Consider the following 22018-nt stretch of genomic DNA (forward strand, 5'->3'; position numbering starts at 1 on the left):
TGAGCAACGAAGGACTATCTTCCACTTCCATTATTATTTTTTTTTTTTTTAATTACGAGTATTAGGAGGGGAGGACATTATGAGACGGCAAAGTATGGCTGTACCTCCAGCGGCACAACACCTTAACACGGCACTGTATAATATTATAACGGCCAATATCAGAACTAAAATCACTGGGAACTACCTCAACAAAACTAGTAAAACTTCAAAACTAATATAATATATCCTCATTGTAAACCGTTAAATAAATATTACATTAGTCAAGTATATTATTCTTAAATGTGTGAATTAGTATTATATATACATATTATATATATATATATATGTATATAATATAAATTCGTGGAGCCTCCTGTAGGTATATTATGTAAATTTAATGATACTTTTGCAGTAGTTCAGGAGTAAGTTTTGTATCACGTTCATGTTCAAGCCAATTAGATCTCAATACGGTTGTTGAGGCCGGGCAAGGTTTGGTTATAAATACCACTATGGCGTCCATTTTATTGTTAGTATACGTTTAATGAGCGTAAGATATAATATCATATTATAATATAAATATTTTTATCGTTGTAGTGAAACTTTATTTTGTTATTTTATCATAAGTCTTAACTTAAATCTAAACATTTTTTTGACAACATCTTACTAAGACATTTTTCCAGTACATAAGCTAATCGTAAGTATGTTAATTAATAATTTATAAATCTATAATATTTTGTAATCATAACACAATTCCCGGATTTATGATCATAACCATAAACGGAATTATATTATTTCACTCGATTAAATCGTAATTTTTGTAGTAGATACCTAAAAATGTCTTTTATAAATAATTTAATTTCCTTTTCGGTTTTTATTGTTATAAACTTTGTGTTGTCCATTAAAGCTGAAGATTGTGACGCAATGTCGAATTTTTTCTTGGAAAAAAATTTGATTATGTTTAACGCAACGGAATCTGTTGTATTTCTTCCCACATTATTTAATTATAATAAGTTTAGGGAGGCTGAGTGGAAAACACCGACTTGTGTAGAAGGCGAAGATTGTTATATAAGAAACGAAGTTAGTTTTAATAGTAAAAGAGTACAGTCACTCTCGAAAACTAATTTGGCCATAAGTGATGAAGAATTATCCAATGCCGTTTACAAAAGTCTCGTTGATAACAAACTGTCAAGCGATGTACTAAGTGTTTCTCCTGACAGATACACTGTACGTACAAACGCTAAAAATTCTATAGCCTTTTCATTAGAATATGGCGTCAGATATAATATATTGAAAACAAATAATTGTATAAACTTCATGGTTCGAAATAAAGAATCCGCGATATCAGGGTTGATTTGCAAATTTATGTACACCACTGGTGTACGATACAACATTAAATGTGACAAAGTCAAATTGTTGTTAATCCCCATTGATGAAAATGGTTATGCCCAATGCGAGACAATATGTACAGATTAAATATTGTACTTAAGCCAAACATTCATTAACAATCGCATTTGTGTAATATTATTTTATTAATAGTGTTTATTAAAATATTACAAGTCGATAAAATATATTTTTTTTTTCATAAATAAATAGTTTATTATAATTTTATGATATTATTTTTCTAACAAATAAATTGATAATGTTTAAATATGGACCAAGATATAAATATTAAGTGAAAATATTAATTTAAATTATTTTATATCATACTTTTATACCTAAATATAATAAGCGGCATCGATGTAAGTCTAATATAGCACCACAAAGCCAATTTCAAAACAAAAAAAGTTACACTAAGGAATTTATAACTTTATGTTCAAGATCAAGGATCATTATATTATAATATACAACAACACTTTCTATAACAAATCATCACTACAGACGCCGAGTCTTGCTTTATGTATCACTTCTTTGCAGATAAGAATCAACCTTTATACTCTAAAACCGATTCTTTGTGAACTTTGTTAACACTATACATACGTACACGTCAATATAATTATGCTCTCGGGCATTTCAAAAACATTTTTTGACACATGTAATAATTTTTAAAAGTTCCAATCAGATGACACGGCCGGTGTGGTATCCGTTTTGACGTATCCGTGTGGTTGTAGTAGGTAGGAGTGGATTCACACACGGGGGTACAATTAATAGATATGAAATAAGGTGGCCGCAAGAGGTATAATGATTATTTATTAAAGTAAAAAAAAAACACAGTTTAATGCGATCGAACAAACGTCCAGCTTCGTCAGCGGTGGTGCTGCAGTGTAAGGTTGATTTGAAAAACAAAAATAAACAACAGTATGGAGCAATTTGACGCGTCGTTTTAAATACCAAAAAAAAAAAATCAAGATGAATATAACAAAATATTATATTCAAAACTAACGTCACTTGTGTGCACTTTGGGTCTCAGGATATATCATAGTAGAGATATTTTTTTTTTAAACAGACAATTTGAATACCGAAATTTATGGGTAAGGTACGGGCGGAGCTCAGGTCGAGTAAGCATATAAGAAAAGACAGACCGTTTGACCGTTTCGTACAGGTTCTCCGTCGTGACTTGGTTCCAGTGTGCCCCTCCCGTCTCAGGTGAGCGCGCTCGAGTCGCTGCAGGTGGTTCAAATGTATTTTTTCCGGGACAACGTCATAGAGACGATCGTTTAAGTCGACAGAGGAAAATGTTTGGACACTATTTAAAATTGCACCAAAAGAGAATAATAAATACGTTTCAGAATCTAAGACACAGGCACACAGCAGACGATATTACGACCTTTTAAAGGTTCTTAAAGTGTTATCATATTATAATGTATTCTTAAATATTTAAAGTTTATATTTTACTACTTACCGATATTTTTATTTTTAGTCTAATCGTAAAAGCAATGAAGCAAATGAGCTGAGTCATCAATAATGAAAATAGTACATAATATTTGATATTGCATGATAGAAAATATGTTAAGAATATGTGTCCAGCTGTGTTGATCAGCGTTCTGCATATTACATTTTGTATTTTTAGTTATTTTTGAACATAATATTATGGCCTTGAGTATAAGTATAATATTATTTAACGAGTGTTTTTTTTCAAATAATATATAATTCTATGTGTATCTTGATTTATTATTTACGTATACGATAATACATATTTGCATTAATTTTATGAAATACACAGGTATATGAGCTTATGACTTCTTATACACATTACAAGTATAGGTGCCTAATTAAATTGAAAATGTATTGTTGAACATTTGAAAATTAGACTATATAGCTATTTAAATAGTCAATACATTATTTATGCAATATACATATAACATATTTTTAATGAATTTAATTTTTTTTGTCTATTTTCTTATAACGAAATTAATAATAATATTTGTATGTTTTTCAAATTATCAATACCTAAGTATTGTTTCAATTTTTTTACTTATATAGTTATATGTTTATTTTTACTTTATAAAATAGTACCTACTCATTCCTTTTTATTATCCAATCAGCTACTATAGCTATTACGTATATTACATGCCCAAATTTTCCTGATGGCTAAAAATTAGTTATAGAGTTATCGCATTTTTAATTACATACTAATTATAAATCATTATCGATTAAAAATTATATTTAATTATATAAATTTAAAAATATAAAAAAAATATTCTATTTGGGTAAGTATGATAAGTATTTACTCATAAATTATAATACGTATATACATAGCTATATATATCACGTGCAAAAGTAATATTATTTATAAAAACCTTTTCGAATCACAGTGGCCCATGTTGCAGAGAGTCTTTAAAAGAAAATATCATTATTTATTCTAAAATTAAATTTGTTTGGTATCTATTGGTAAAACAAGTTTTTAATATAAACTTATTCGTCCAAGATTGAATAAAATACCATGGCACTTTAATTTTGTTTTTATTCGTTTTAAATATTTTCAATGTACCTATTTTAAATGAGAAAAAATATGTCCAATGACTAGAAGTACATATTTTCAAATATAATACTGGTTTTTATACTAGCCCGTCCACGTATAAGCATGCGTCATAGGTATCAACAACAACTCGTTTGGCGGCTGCCTCTGGTTTTTAAATAAAACAGAAATAATATTTTTTTTTTTTTTTAATTAAGAGTTATCTATACTCTTGGGAATAATCTGCAGTCATTTTGCGCAGTATTTTGCTACTCACTACAATACGTATAATTACGATTGGCCTTCACTCTATTTGGCCGTAATGATATCTTTCAGGATTAGTCGATACCTTTGGTTTTTAAAACAAAATTTTTATTTTTATTTTTCATTTCGAGTTTAAGCGAATTGGTGAGGCCAAATAAGGTGAAACCCTCTGCAGGAGGCAACAATAACCTCCACCCCAATAATAAAGGTTAAGATATATATGTTTATTAAACACTTGTGGATTTAATATAATGTAAATTAACGTAGTAATTTTTTGAAAATTACAATAACCAAAACTATTATTAATACATCATTTATTTAGGCAAATCAATATAATATAATAATTGTTGTGATATTAAATAATATTAAGTTTGTGAAAATATCAAATTTTATCGACAGACTATCGTTGTTTATTAATATTCCGCCCCTCTTTGATACACGGACACACCTAGTATTACATGGGAAACTCAAAGAAGCCAGTTTTTATAAGATCAAGCCACTTACGTCCACACACAGTCGTTGAGGATGAGTAGGGTCGGGATATAAATACGAGTAGATAGAACATTTTCATTTTAGTGTTGTCAGAGACTTGTGATATTAAAGAGTTCGTCATAACATTTTGCTAATATTTTTAAATTAAAATTTTTTTCTGCTTTCAACAATATCCCAAATTGACACTTCTGATGACAAATATCGATTGTAAGTATTTTTAATTATAGCTATATCGAAACGTTTTAATTGGAAAACCTACTATCCAGAATTAGATTATAACTGAAAATAATTTGAAATTTTGTATCAGAGGTACAACAAGTAACAAGTAATTTCGTATTGCATAATTTGTATATTATATTTTATAGTAAATTATAACTAAAACCATATTAATATAATATAAATTATAAAAATAAATCGTATTATTAACATCTGTTATAAAATATTCACATCTCCTTGACTTAAAACCTAAGTGATACCTAGGTATTTTCTAATTTTAAATAAAATATTCCATAATAATATAATAGGTGTACCTAATAATTAATATCAAATCGTTAATTTTAAATACTACCTATATAATGAATAATATAAAAAAATTAGTTTCGGTTTATATTTTAACCAATTTCATGATATACGATGTATTATCGATAGGTTGTGAATTAATTTCGAATTTTTTAGTAGATAATAAAATGTATATGATGAATGCAACGGAATCCGTTATGTTTATTCCGTCGTCCAATTTAGAACCTTATTTAGAAACCTGGGCGAATGTAAAAGATGATAATGTTTACTATAATTTGATTACGTATAATGACGAATACAAACTGTCTCTCTCAAACACTGATTTGGATATAAGTGATAAAAAGTTGACAAATGCCATTTACAGAAGCTTCGTTGACAATCAATTATCACAAGAAATCATTACAGTTTTCCCAAACAGATATATAATTTTAACTGAAAACGGCACAAGAGTATTTTCGTTTAAATATATCAATAATATAAATGTTGTATCTAAAAATTGTGATAAGTTCCAAATACAATACCAATCGACAAGAATAGAAGGATTGATTTGCAAAGTCAAATATATGGCTGGCGTAAGGTATAAGGTTATTTGTGGCAAAATCGGATTAGAATTTATGCCTATTAACGAATTAGGCGAACTTGAAGCTGAAATACAATGTATAACCTAAAGATTTTCATTACACTAATTTTTTCATGAAACTAAATTAAATGATATTATAATATCATGAATTGTTCAATGAAGTAATATTTAATTGTATAATTCAAAACAAATAATTATTTATGAAATTCATAAATCATATTACAAATAGCAACTGAATATTAACAATATATTTATAACATATTATTATTTCAAAAGTGTAGTAGTATGATGTATCAATGAAATAGATAAATGTTTGTAAGAAATATTAATTAATATGATCCTATAGTCTTACATTAATTAATTTGCGTTTAATATTATATAGTTATTAATTATTAATTATTATAAATGTAAAAAGTACAAGTTTAGTGTGCTAAACGAAAACGTTATACAAATGTTTGATTTTTAGCTTAAGCTCAAAATGTTGTACAAATTAATTTCTATATAATATTAAATTTCTTATAAATTATTTCCAAAAGGATTTTGAAACCTTTAAATATACCTACTCAAAGACCATATTTTCAAATTCATTAATTTATTTGTACTACTAAAGAAGTGTCCTGTAGTGTTACAAACTTCTGTTTTTCAAATAAGAACCCTTCTTTTTTACTGTAAATCATTGAATGGATCTTTTTATTAAAACGTTGATGAACCTAATTCAAATTTTGAATGAGTAGTTTCTTTGTTATTAAAATGTTTGTATACAAGATAATATTCCTTAAAAATGGTATTACATCAATATAAAATAGACGTAAAATTGGATCTAGTATTAATTATACTAGGCCTATTTTTACAAATTATTAATATTAATTACTACAATTTTCATATCAGCATAGTCCCCATTCCCATATCTTATAAACCTATTACCGTGTACTTTTTGTCCTTAGAACACAAAGTTAAATAACATTGTAAGCATTGTAACGCCTAACTTAAAAAACACAATTTGCCATAAAAATAGTACCTAACCACCGTAGTCACTACTATAGTCATTGTCTGAATGTTGTATACATTATACGAATAGTTCAGTGGCGGATTTACCGTGGGAAGGATCTCCAGGGTTAGGTACTAGACCACCTGAACAATTTTTAAAATTCACCAGTGGAGAATATATTTTATTAAGCTTGGCAATGTAAAAAGACAAACAGTAAAAATGTTTCACGTGTTTTCGAAATTCCGTTTTTTGATTGTTTCTTTTATTATATGTTCTATATTGCTCGATAAAAACATTGAATGATTATTCAGTATTCACTTATTAAAATTTAATTTATTTTTTAAATCTTTATCTTCCAGCACTTTTTGTCACTAGATAAAACACAGGATATGATTTCATGCCATGAATGATTCATAATAAAAATTAATAGTATTAATCGAATAATACAAATTAAAACAAATTTCCCCATTCATCTATATCATATATAACAATTTGAAAACTGAAATACGTTTACATAATATGGAAAATCAGCAAGAACTCTATCGAACAAGTAAAATTATTTTCATATAAATATCGAAATACATAATAACAACGATCAGATACGTCATAATAAGTTGGATCTTAAGTTACTATTTTTAATAATAGCTATATTGCAATATTACAATTATAGGAAGAATCTAGTACTAGGTACATCATAACTGAAAAAAACTTAAGATTAATAGATAAAACGTTAAATGTAACAGTTATTCAATTATAAATTATTTGACAAAACACTTTACCTTGAATTCTAAATAATTTTTTATAAGCTTATCATTTTTCACGAACTAAAATTTTAAATAGGTATATATTTTATTGATTATTGAGGTATTTTTTAAACTAATCTAGGCATATGATTTCAATAGAATAGAAAACAGATGTTTTGATAAACGTAATTATTTTAATTATATTCTATAGACACATTATTTATGTTATTCTATGTTCAAATACTGAATATTTACAATGTATTATATATTATTTTAATTTTTCCTAACTTTTGATATTACGATGTATCAGTCAAAAAAATAAATTTTTGTATATAAATTAAAATTGAAAATTATAACACCACTGCATGATGATAATATATTATGTACTTATTATGTGGTGTGTGAGGTATTTCAACGAGTCTGTTATACTCAGATTTATATTAGAACTTAAACCTCTCAACATTGAAAATGATTTTTGCTTGTATAAATATATTTTTAGGATCAGTTATATCGTATGTCAATAATATTAAATAATCTTTTGATTTGTCAAATTCAAAAGAAATACTAGGTATTTTCAAATTAATTTAATTAAATCCTATTGTATTACACTAGAAAAATAATTATTATGAAACAACACTAACTAAATGTAAATTTAAATTTAAATTTCAAACTAGAAATATTTGATAAATAATATTAAATGTATTGATTTTTGTTATTATGTTATCAAGTTTCACGTTTCATATTGTACACATTATTCATTATCATTATATTCATATCGATAGTAAAAAAATGTTCAGTAAAAAAATAATATGTAACTATATAGGGAACTATGTAGATAACTATGTAAAATGTATATTTGAATTGAATTATTATTATTGTACAACTACAGACAAATTCACAAACGCCAACTCCCGGGTCAACTCATGTTCCAAACCGTTTATTCCAAGCACTTGGGACTTAATAGAGCGTGAGCAATGTTTATATTTATAGCTAAATCTGACATGTTAATTATATATCTTTGTTTCAAATAATAATATTTCCGTTAATAATTACACGGAAATTGCATACGTATAAATTATTTATACTATAATGTACAAATACACGCTTAAAACTAAGCAACATCTAAATCGTTAAGTTCATTTTACGAAGGAATACATTAATACAAGTGTCATAATTTGATGTACCTACCAGTAAAACAATAATCTACAGCCACGAATTAATATCATTGATGAAAGAACACCGTTCAAATTAACTGAACCGATTTACCAATCTTCTATTACATTATGATATGAGTGAAATAAAATCCACAAATAAACTGTCAGTATATTGAAAATGAAAATATAGCTAATATCACACAATCTATTTTGACCCACGGTGTAAATACATAAATTCCGGTCTATCAAAACTTCGAACAAAACCACGCAGTACACATATGGTGATTATGGCCACCACTCACATACTCTTAGTCTCTTCATACTAAATATTTTCATATTTTTTTTTATATACATATATTTAAGATAAGTTTAAAGTTAGCATAGATTATAATTGATGTGTATTATTTCCATTAAAATATTAAATAAATATTTTTGTCATTCATGCAAAATTTGTATTGTATGTTTATCCATACAGTTATCTACATTATATTATCTAATATGTAAATTATTCTATTTTAAAAATTAAACTCTCATAATATTATAGAAAAAAATATGTACGTACTTATCGACTCGTTCCTAATTGCGACTTGGCACAACCTCACCGAACAGTTCAAGGTAAAATTCCATTAACATATTATTTTTATAGGTACCTAATACCATTTTTGCTGATACCAATGACAGTATGATATTATACGACCGGTACTAGGTATAGGCAAAAACTATACGCCGATGGTCCAAAACGTATAATATTATATTCTTGTTGATCGTTCCGTACAGTACGTGAGGATATTGTACATGTATACAATAATAATATGTTAGACTGCCGTGAAACGATTCGCAACTGTAAAATTGTCTCCACTAATCGTTGGGCTAGTAAGTATTGCACAATGTTCAATAGAACAGAATTCATAATATATTGTATATTGTATACCTAGCTGGTTAACAGAGGTATCTAAGCATTTTTCGTCCCACCTACTCCGAATGATTAATTTAAAAAAATCGTTTTCCACCCATTACAGAGGACCATCGGCGGTCGAAAAATGTGCTATCCAAATCTGAGAAGTATACGTTTTGTCAAGTTTCAAATAAATCAAAAGCTGCTACGTAGGTTACCAATACTGCTTTCTGTGATATACTTATATACAACGGTTTAGCGCAACTAGATATTGAAAAAAGCAAGAACAGTTCATTATGGATTACCATTTTACCGATAGAGGTGGTGTCATAGGAAGTTAAGGCATGACGAAAAACATACACTTTTTTAATATAACGGTGATAAGTTAATAGTTAATACCCATACTATTGATTAAAAAGTAATTATTTTTAATATTTAGGTTAAACAGGAAAATCCAGTATACCACTCACCATAATAGGTGAACTTGAGATGTGACAGAGGTCAGGGCCTCAGGGACTATATAAAAATATATTAAAATACTTCCATTACATTCTATACAGATTGAATATAAACACACAAATACACAATACAGTTACAAATTTTATACTTTATAGAAATAAGTTTTGATGCACTAAGGCCATCCCAACCCATCTCCCTGTTAGACACCATTAATATGCAAGTAATAAGTATATGGACCTTAGTGTATCGCAATAAAATAACATTGTACCTATTGGAGTTGTACAGTATAAGTATATCGCACAATGGAAAACTAAAAACAAACTTGATAAATTGTATTGATTTATCTAACTTTTGTATTCAAAAATAATAAGCTTACCAAAAATAAATATAAAACTTAAAATTTCAAAATCTACAATAAGCACAAAAACAACAGAAATATTTCAAAAATAATATCATGTCTAGTGAATGCTAATATTAATATTTGGTGGAAATTTAATGTTTCTGGAATTATTTATTTACAAATTAGAACAAATAAATAATTTCGATTTCGTCGACTAGTTTTTCGTAAAAATGAATTTTTCAAATTACTAGAAAGATTAGGCAAACAGATGCAATTTACTACCACAATCTACCATCAATTATGAATATTGTAAAACTTTTACTACTCCAAAAGGTTATAACAGGCACACAGACAGTGGCGCCGAAGTACAAAATTAAATGTATGGCAAGGATCTCCGACAACCAAAAAAAAAAAAAAACAATTTGAAACCTCCTCACAGTCTCACAAACAATTTGCCATCCACTTTTGTTTTATTTTTGGTCAGATTTCTCTTCTTTTTTCAACCAATACGTATGTAATAATATTAAAATAATATTTAATTACCTACAACGGCTGCAACGATAATACAAAATACAAAAATATAAACAAAATGCAACCTTTTATATTATATTATAATATTATGTATACAATATTAATATTGTTATTACTCTCGATGGGCAATATTACTTGATAATTTGTGATCCTATTCCTATTAATTTTCATAATTTTATTCTCCTATGAACCCCCCCCCCCCCACCTAAATGTTTATATGTATGGCAGCTGCCATACATAAACATGGACTTCAGCACCACTGCACACAGATAAAAAATGTAGGCAAGTGGGACCACTCTACTTTAGAAGAGTACCTATGTGTCGATTAAGTCAGTGTAATGGATTTGTTAATTTATATTATTTCAATATAATGACAGTATGTCATCCATTATGTATTTAAAATATAATAATATTTATAAAAATTTAAATCCCAATGAAAAATATATTTTTGAGTTACAACAAAATAATTAAAATTGTTAAACTTTGTTTAAATATCTAATTTTGTAGAAATTAAAACTTAAAATGTCTATTAAACAAATTGTGAATATAATATATTTACTATATAATCCTGGGCTCATCATTTTTGGTAACTGATTGAAAATAATTTGAGAAATAATATATTATTCATAATAATACATCATATATGAATGAAAGAATATCAATCAATTAGATAGGCCTGGAACAATATTTGCTTTTAAATTACTTATAAATTCTCAATAAAATAATCCCCATTAGCACAATAAATAATAGATATAAGAGCATTAGAAATAAAATAAAATAAAAGTGGCTATTATTGAAATAGATACATGTTACAAAATTGAAAATATACAACGGACCAGAATTTGTTGCATTATACTTTTATGGTTTGTAAGCGAAGTATCCACCCCTGAATAGACTACTCATAAGGGTAATATTATATTTTACCATAGGTAGCGTGGCATCGGGAAAATTACTTTGGGACTATACTAATTAAACAATACTAAAAATCAAAAATCCATTTCCCACATAATCCAGAAAAGAGATTAAGGAACTCAAATATGTTTTCAAAATTAAAATAGGGCTTCTGGTACTGGGAGAATTTTTGTTCCGCTTTTTGGGAGTTTCGTGGCACATGTAAGTTGAACATTTTTTTATCACAAAATATAGTGACGTGACTGCGTGTATGTACGTTACTGAGGTCCAGGAATCTTAGCCATCGTTTATCTTTAATTACAAAAAGCGTTCTGGGAACTCACATATACTAATGATTAGTCATTACACACACAATCATACAGCACTAATGATGGATTTACAATATTTCCTAAATCCAACCCCTTCAAAATGGTTCGCTTTCGACAGCCTTAACTTATAATTTTTATCAAACATATTATAATATATTATAAAACAAGCCAAAAAAAATTTCGGGGGGGGGGGGGGGGGGGGCACGTGCCCCCAGTGCCAACCCCTGGCTATGGCATTGATTATAGTTATTTTGTGTAATACGGATCACGGTTAGGTCTATCGATTACTAGCGCAAAAACAAATGTACTGGAGTAACACGGCGTAACAAATAGGCAAAATAGGTACGTTGCTGTGTAGAAGAAAAACAATTTATAATGAAATTGAAAAATGTATTTACTCATTGCAATACCAATAATTGACATTGAAGTACTATTATTTGATTTTATCATGTTAGATTCTGAGTGGAGCGATAAAGCTAGTAGTTTTACAATGGTGTTTATTTTAGATTCTGAGGGGAGCAAGGAAGCTAGTGGTTTTACAATAGTGTTTTTTTTTTTTTTATATCCTGTATACAAAATTTCTACCAGAAGGAGTGCTTCGATATGGGCAATATAGAAGGGAGACTAACACTACTCTAAAGGTCTATACGATTTACAGAGTTAACGGTTTCGCTATGATCAATACCCGACATAGACTATGATTGATTTAAAATAATTACCCCCAATCAATAGCTATCAAGGTGGCTAAGTTGCACCCAAAAGGAGTTGAACAATCAAATTTTTTTAAGAGTTGCCATTTTTACGGGCAAAAAAGTGCACGGTAAATAATACAAAATTATAATAGTACAAAATTAAATTTATAATAAAATAATTCGCCCTCTTTATATTGATTTTGTTATATTTTCTCTGCCCTTAAACCGTACTATTATTGATTTTATATTATTTAACATCTGAGTAAATCAGTTTGCATTTACGCCTTGCAACTAATTATTAAGAATAAATTAATAACTCACAGAAGTAGCCTTATATAATATACGGTAACATTATTACTGGTAATATTCGTTTGTTGTGGTTGATATTTGCTGACAACATCTGTAACCTAGTTCTACTGCGTTGACGGCGGCGTCAGCGTTCATAATATACATAGTATAATATAATCTAAGACGTTGTATGTATATACAAATGCGGCGACGATGATGTCTTTGACTCTATCGTATGCGTTAAATATAAATAGTGGACAAATATAAAATTGTAAATTACAAAAAAAAGAGTATTATACATACCTAATAGGCAAGTAATGCGTATAAACTATAGTACATCTCGAGTGAAAAAGCAATATTACTTATAAAAACCTTTTGAACACTCAATGGCCCATGTTTCCGAGGAACTCTCAGATAAAAATATATTATTTATTCTAAAAATGCATCTCCTTTTAATTTCTTTAGATTTCATATTGTGGAAAATCTAAAAATAGTTCGTACCTATTTATAAAACAAGTTCTTCAGTATAAACTTATGTGATCAAGATTGATTAAAATACTATGACACTTAAGATTTTGTTTTCATTCGTTTTAAATATGTATTTTCAAAGATTTCGGAATGAAACAAAATAAATTCAATTACCAGAAGATAATATTTTAAAATATTATAATGGTTTGTATACTAGTACATCATAAACATGCGTCATAGCCCATAGGTATCAACAACAACTTGTTTGGCGGCAACCTCTGGTTTTTAAATAAAACAGTAAAAAATTTAATTTGTTTTTAATTATTATCCTCTGGGCATTATCTGTAGTCATTTTGCGGAGTATTTTACTACTCACTAAGAAACGTATAATTATGACTGATACATTCACTCTATTTGCCTGTAAATATCTTTCAGGCTTGGCCGATACTTCTGGTTTTTAAATAAAACAAAAAAAATTTTATTTTTTATTTTTCATTTCGAGCTCAAGTGAATTGGTGGGACCAAATAAGGTGAAATCTTCTGCTGGAGACAGAAATAATCTCCACCCTAAAAATAAAGGTAAAGACTATCATAATATTGAGTGTATTAAACGATTTTGGAAATTATATAATGTAAACGAACGTAAGTAGTATTTTTTTTTTGTAAATTACAATAACCAAAACCATTATTAACGCATAACTTTGACAGTGAATAGGCTTAACATCAATGAATGTATTATTACTGTAATATTACTGTAACTGTATATTACATAATATACAGTTTGTGAAAAACTCAAAATTAATCGACAGACTATTGTTGTATATTAATATTCCGCCCCTCTTTGATACACGGACACACCTAGTATTACATTGAAAAATCCGAGAAGCCAGTTTTTATAAGATCAAGCCAATTACATCAAAACACAGTTGTTGAGGATGAGTAGGGTTAGGATATAAATACGAGTAGATTGTTCATATTAGTTTTAGTTATGTTAGAGATTTGTGGTATTAAAGAGTTCGTCGTAGAATGTTCCTATGATTTTTAAATTTAAATTGTTTTCTGATTTCGACAATATCCAAAACCGACACTCCGGATGACAAATATCGATTGTAAGTATTATTAATGATAGCTATATCGAAATTTTATAATTGGAAAAATATACTACCCATAACTATATTATAAATTTATAACTGAAAATAACTTGAAATTTTGTGTCAGAGCTAACAATAGTAATCACGTATTGTATCATTTGTATCTATATTTTAGTTAATTATAATTTATAACTAAAACCATATTAATATAATACAAATTATAAAAGTAATTCGTATATACACATTGGTTATAAATTATTCACATCTTCTTGGCATAAAACTTAGGTTATGCATATTTTTTAATTTGAAATAAAATATTTCATAATATAATATAATATAATATAATATAAAATAATATCAAATCGTTAATTTTAAATACTACATAATGAGTTGTATGAAAAAATTAGTTTCGATTTTTATTTTAACCAATTTCATGGTATACGGTGTATTATCGATAGGTTGTGAATTAGTTTCAGATTTTTTAGTAAAAAATCAAATTTTTATGATGAATACAACGGAATCAGTTATGTTTATCCCGACGTCCAACTTAGAACCTTATTTAGAAACCTGGGCGAATGTAAAAGATGACAATACGTACTACAATTGGGTTACGTATAATGACGAATACCAACATTCTCTCTCAAATACCGATTTGGATATAAGTGATAAAAAGTTGACAAATGCCATTTACAGAAGTTTCATTGATAACCAAATATCACAAGAAATCATTACAATTTTCCCAAACAGATTTATAATTTTAACTGAAAACGGCACAAGAGTATTTTCATTTAAATTTGTAAATAATATACATGTTGTATCTAAAATTTGTAATAAGTTTCAACTACAATACCAATCGACAAGAATAGAAGGATTGATTTGCAAAGTCAAATATATGGCTGGCGTAAGGTATAAGGTTAATTGTGGCATAGTTGGATTAGAATTTATGCCTATTAACGAATTAGGTGAACTTGAAGCTGAAATACAATGTATAAACCTAAAGGTTTTCCTTACAATCATTAATTTCACAAAACTAAACTAAATAATATTATAATATCATGATAATGATATTCAGTGGTGTAGCTAGGAATTTTGTATGGGATGGGGGGGGGGGGGGTCTTAGTCTCACAAAAATATATAAAAAATACAAATACAATGTCTTTTATTTACACTTTTTTTTCTTGATAAAATTCTAAGGTCAACACAGTCAATGGGGGGGGGGGGGGGCTTAGATTCACCAATGAGTACTAGACCACCCCCGCCAGAACCTTTTTTTTTTTTAAGTTCAGTCAATACTTGTTTTTAATAAAAACAAAAATAATACTTTTGAAGTATATCATATTTTTAGTCTACCCTCCCCCGTCAAGAAAAATGTTGAAAATCCTCTACTGGACAGTAGGTACCTATATTAAGCTTGGTTAGAGATAAAATAAAAAAATGTTTTCACGTGTTTTAGAAATTCCTTTTTTGTTGTTTTTCTTTTATTATATTTTCTGTATTGCTCGATAATAACAATTACTTATTTTAATATTTCATTTATTTTTTAAATATATATCTTCCAGTACTTTTGGTCACCATAGCTTATGTCCACGATTTAAGATCGTTGCCCAACGAACTATAATAAAATGGAATAAGATTTAAATCTTGTTGCCGGTGCTAGCGCTTCTAGTGGACTATTTTATAATTTATAATATAATATGATCATTATACATATTTAAATATTTTTATATTATATAGGTATAACATAACAATTTTTTATTAGTTTTCATTTTAACCGATATAAGCACTATATACGGAAACAGTCACAAATCACGTGACTTTTTGATTTAAATCGTATTCTGTATGAAAACATTTTTCTAATGGAACGTTGGGCAAGTGGGCAACCATACTATCTTAAATCGTGGTTATGACTGATTCAGGCGAATAATTTAAACTAAAATATATTGCAAGGAAAATATAATTGATCGGGTTAATAATATTGCTAAATAATATTTTTAAATCTTCAAAACTAATTATACAATTTTAGAAGCCGGTTCTGTATCACGGCATCAAAATCAAGCCATTTAGAACATGAGAGATTGGGTAGGGTTTGTACATAAAAACGAATGTACAACATCTAATTATTAGTGTTAGTATTTTAACCGTTTATATGTACCTACGTTACATAGGCGGATATTGGGAGGGACTTTGGGAGGCTTAAGCCCCCCCTGAATGTAACAAACCACACTATATAGTTGTCAAAATAAGTTGTGTATTTTAATATACCTATGTATACTTGGTGCCTCTGCTAGAATAAAGTAGGAGTACTGAGTAGCTACTAGTTAGTAGGTTGAAGCGTTTAAAAATGTATTTTTACGCTAATAGATAAGACAAAAATGTTAAGCCCCCCCCACGGATGTGACCAAATATCCGCCTATGCTACGTTATTATTTTAACGTTAAACAAAAATTCTCAAACTACCAACTTTTTCTTACAATATCCGATACCTACTGGAACTTTCCAACAACACAAATTTATTTTGAGTATTATTAATATATCATGTTGTACCTATAGATCTGAGTGTTCGAAATTTGCTGATGAAAATAATATTGATAAAAATATATTGTAACTATAGTAGGTATAGTATAAACCAATAAAGTAAAATCACAGGGTATGCTTTCATGCCATGAATAATTTATAATAATAATAATCGTATAATAAAAGTTAAAACAAATTTAAATTCATCAATATTATGAAATAACAATTAACATAATTACCTATGTGGCTATGTTCAAACCCGAAATAATCATATTTAAAATATAATTTATATAATCACGTGTAAACTGTTGCAGAATGTATGTTATAATATCGTAATTCCGCTGAAATTCCATTGTACACTTTAAATGATTTGCATATAAATTTCGACGTAATAACAACGATCTAGAATCTAGATAGTCTAATAGTACCTAGATATACTAATTGTTAAATCGTTCTCGTCACTTTTGAAAGAATTTGTTTTTAAATCAATTAAAAAATTAGCGTAAAATAATACGCATTAGCACCCGAAGTAATATAGTATTAAAATACCAATAAAACATATCTTAAGCAACCAGTTTATTTAAATAATCATTACCATTACCTACTAAATGTATGAATATTTTATCCCCGGCACATCCTATAATTATATGGAAATACCCGAGAAGCCTGTTTTGATAAGATCGAGCCAATTACAACAAGACACATTCTCTGATATTGAGTAGGATTGGATTTAAATACGAGTAGAGTAGGTTTTTTTTTATTTTTAGTGTTCTTAAAGACTTTGAAAGGGTAACATTAGAGTTCGTCATAAAATTGTACCATTATTACTAAATTTAAACTTTTTTCGATAATATTCAAAACCGAGATTATTCTTCTGAGGGCAAAAAAGTGATTTGTAAGTATTATTAATAATAGTTAAATCAAATTATCTGTCAGAACCAACAAGTAAAAAATATAATATTGTATTATTTGCATATCTGTAGTTAATCTGTAATCATACCTAAAACGGCTGAAATCATATAAAATATAATTATAATAAACATTTAAAAAAAAAAAGTTTTCAAATTAATCACAATCTTTATAAAATTATCATATTTTCTTGGTTTGAAATTGAAGTTATCATAGTGAATATAATTTGAAATAAACCCATTAGTAAAATAAATAATAAATTAGTCTCGATTTGCAAAACATTATTTTAAATACCAAATAATGAATTCTATAAATACATTAGTTTCGGTTTTTATTTCAATTAATTTTATTTTCACCACTGTATCAACAAAAGATTGTGATGCGATTTCAAACTTTTTTATAAAAAACAATTTAATGTTTCTGAATTCAACGGAATCCGTTGTATTTCTTCCATCAGATTTTGAATACAAATTAGAAAATTGGAAAGATTTTGATGGTGATCATAATGAATACCATAATTCGATTACGTATAATGACGAACTCATGAATTCACTCTCGGAAACTGATTTGAGTATAAGCGATGACGAGTTAACTGGTGCCGTTTACAGCAGTCTCGTAAATAACGAAAAGTTACATGATGTAGTAAGCGTATTTTCGAACAGATATGTAGTTAGAACTGAAAGATCCACAAGAGTATTTACAATTGACTATGCCCCATTTTATTATATTGAAAATACAAAATGTGATAAGTTTCAAGTGCAATACTCGAGGTCAGTAATAAAAGGATTGATTTGCAAAATTAGTTTTGTCGCTGGCTTGAGGTATACCGTGAAATGTGGCAGTGTCGTTTTAGGGTTATTGCCACTTAACAAAAATGGACAACTTGAACATGAAACAAGATGCACCTAAAACCAACATTTTTATAAACATATATTTTCTGCAAACTATATCATATTTTTATTTTATTAATGGGATCATTTTTAATTTAATCAATGAATCCAATAAAAAAACAAACAACTTGTATTTTTTAAAAAAATTAATACATTTTATTTATTTATTTGATTAATATTTGATTGAGATTTTTTTATATAGTTCTATGATACCTACTGAATATTAACAATTTGTTGTATATTATTATTATAATTATTATTCCCGATGTATATTATGTATCGATATATATTTTTTTTTATTATTATTGATCATTGAGCCTGGCAACTATGGCCATTAGCTGTTTGTTTGTTTGTAGGTGAGGATACTGTTGGTTGGTAAACACGTGTGTGTAGTTTTGGCAGATTTTCAAGTGGGCACCCGTATCTGCCATGCCCGGGTGGGGGAAGGCGGCACCTTGTTCTCCGGACACCATGACTTGCCCGAAGAAAAATTCCACCCGTGAACCGAGGTTTGAACCAGCGCCGGTGTGCATCACAACCGAAGCCTTAGTCCCCTTAGCCACTCCGTCCCCCTATCGATATATTATAATCGATAAATATTCATTTAAATTATAATATTACTATATTAGTAAGTTATCAAATTTCAACAGCACTGCACAACAACACTCGGCTACTAGTTTAGGTAAGTCCTACCATAGTACCATATTTTGTTTAAAACTGAAGGACCGTAAATTGTTAAGGAACGGTATAAAATAAACAAAACGCCTACTTAGGCTGCTCTGTGAAAGTCGTAAAAACACAGAGTAATATACTTCACGCCATGATTATAATAATAATAGAATAATAACAAAAAAATGTCAATTGATCTATATAATTCATAATACATATAAAATAATAATAATCATTATTATGTTTATACACAAAATTGTGAAACTCCATCGAAAAAGTAAAATTAATTGCACATAAATATCGAAAAACATAATAACAACGAATCAGATACGTCATAATAAGTTGGATCTTAAGTTAATATTTTTAATAATAGCTATATTGCAATACTACAATTATTGGAAGAATCTTGTACTAGGTACATCATAATTGAAAATAATTTAAGATTAATAGGTAAAACGTTAAATGTAATAGCATTAAATTATAAATTATTTGACAAAAAACGTAACCTTGAATTCTAGAATTCTTAAATAAAATATAAGACCATAATTTTTTATAAGCTTATAATTTTCCACGAACTAAAATTTTAAATACATATTTTATTGATTATTAAGGCATAATCTATAGGCATATGATTTCAATAGAAAAGAAAACAGATGTTTTGATAAACGTAATTATTTTAATTATATTCTATAGACACATTATTTATGTTATTCTATGTTCAAATACTGAATATTTTTTCTAACGTTTAATATTACGATGTATCAGTCAAAAAGATAAATATTTGTATAGACATTTAAAGTTCAAATTATAACACAGCATTATTATATTATGTTATGTACTTATTATGTGGTGTGTAAGACATAATCCCTCACGAGACTGTTATACTTAGATTTATATTAGAACTTAAACCTCCCAACATTGAAGATGATTTTTGCTTATATAACTGTATTTTTGGGATCAGTTATGTCGCATGTCAATAATGTTAAATAATCTTTTGATTTGTCATATTCAAAAGAAATACTAGGTATTTTCAAATTAATTTAATTAAATCCTATTGTATTACACTAGAAAAATAATTATTATGAAACAACACTGACTAAATGTAAATTTAAATTTAAATTTCGAACTAGAAATATTTGATAAATAATATTAAATGTATTGATTTTTGTTATTATGTTATCAAGTTTCACGTTTCATATTGTACACATTATTCATTATCATTATATTCTTATCGATAGTAAAAAAATGTTCAGTAAAAAAAATAATATGTAACTATATAGGGAACTATGTAGATAACTATGTAAAATGTATATTTGAATTGAATTATTATTATTGTACGACTACAGACAAATTCACAAACGCCAACTCCCGGGTCAACTCATGTTCCAAACCGTTTATTCCAAGCACTTGGGACCTAATAGAGCGTGAGCAATGATTATATTATTTAAAGCTATATCTGACATGTTAATTATATGACTTAACTTCAAATATTATTAACACGGAAATCGCATACGTATCAATTATTTATACTATAAGGTACAAACACATGCATAAAACTAAGCAACATTTAAATCGTAAAATGCATTTTAAGAAGGAATAAATTAAAACACGCGCCATAATGCGATGTATCTACCAGCAAAACAATAATGTTAAGTGAAGAATAAATATCATTCATGAAAGGATGCCGTTCAAATTAACCGAACCGATTTACCAATCTTCTTTTACATTATATGAATAAAATAAAATTCACAAATAAACTGTCGGTATATTGAAAATGAAAATATAGCTAATATCACACAATCTATTTTGACCCACAGTGTAAATACATAAATTCCGGTCTATCAAAACTTCGAACAAAACCCGCAGTTCATATACTCTCCGTCTCTTCAGTCTTCATACTTTATATTGTTTTATATATTTTTTTTATATATACATTTAAGATAAGTATAAAGTTAGCATAGATTTTTAATTGATGTGTATATTATTGCTAGTATTGAATAAATGTTTTTGATATCCGTGTAAAATATGTATTATATTATGTTTATTCATACAGGTACATTATTATCTATGTAAATTATTCTTTTTTAAAAATTGAATTCTCATAATTATGTTGAAAAAAATATGTGCGTACTTATCGGCTAGTTTAAACGTTACTAATTGCGATCTGGCACAACCTCGCCGAACAGTTCAAGGAAAAATTCCATTAATATAGGTACTATTATTATAAATTATGTACCTATAGGTACCTAGCTAATACCAATGATATACAAATGCTAACCTAACCAGTATGATATACGACCGGAACGAGGCAAAAACTATACGCCGATGGTCCAAAATGTATAATAAGAACATTTGTCTTGTTTGTCACGCCCTACAGTGCGTGTGTATAATATGTAATAATAATATTATGATCTTTTTTTTGACAGTTGTGAAACGAT

The 22018-nt window shown here is 27.7% G+C and overlaps 1 protein-coding gene and 1 long non-coding RNA gene across 4 annotated transcripts; both read left to right on the forward strand.

Moving 5' to 3' along the window:
* The first annotated feature begins 470 nt into the window (after window positions 1-470).
* Window positions 471-21995, forward strand: LOC132944158 (uncharacterized). Of its 3 annotated transcripts, none has more exons than XR_009664421.1 (3): window positions 471-2752; window positions 2837-4837; window positions 19268-21995. It is a non-coding gene; the product is annotated as an uncharacterized LOC132944158 (long non-coding RNA). The 3 variants fall into 3 exon arrangements; XR_009664422.1 differs by having other exon boundaries at window positions 471-673; window positions 2423-4837; XR_009664423.1 differs by having other exon boundaries at window positions 471-673; window positions 2453-4837.
* Window positions 16417-19274, forward strand: LOC132944157 (uncharacterized). The gene has a single exon (XM_061013356.1). It carries the CDS (start codon window positions 18322-18324, stop codon window positions 18928-18930), a length of 609 nt encoding a protein of 202 aa, XP_060869339.1. The 5' UTR covers window positions 16417-18321; the 3' UTR covers window positions 18931-19274.
* Window positions 21996-22018: the final 23 nt, after the last annotated feature.

The sequence above is a fragment of the Metopolophium dirhodum genome, chromosome 5 (assembly GCF_019925205.1).
Source record: "Metopolophium dirhodum isolate CAU chromosome 5, ASM1992520v1, whole genome shotgun sequence".
Classification (NCBI taxonomy): domain Eukaryota; kingdom Metazoa; phylum Arthropoda; class Insecta; order Hemiptera; family Aphididae; genus Metopolophium; species Metopolophium dirhodum.

Bases quoted from the DNA above. Each gene is read 5' to 3' on its own strand.
- LOC132944157 (XM_061013356.1), top strand. From the start codon at position 18,322: ATGAATTCTATAAATACATTAGTTTCGGTTTTTATTTCAATTAATTTT.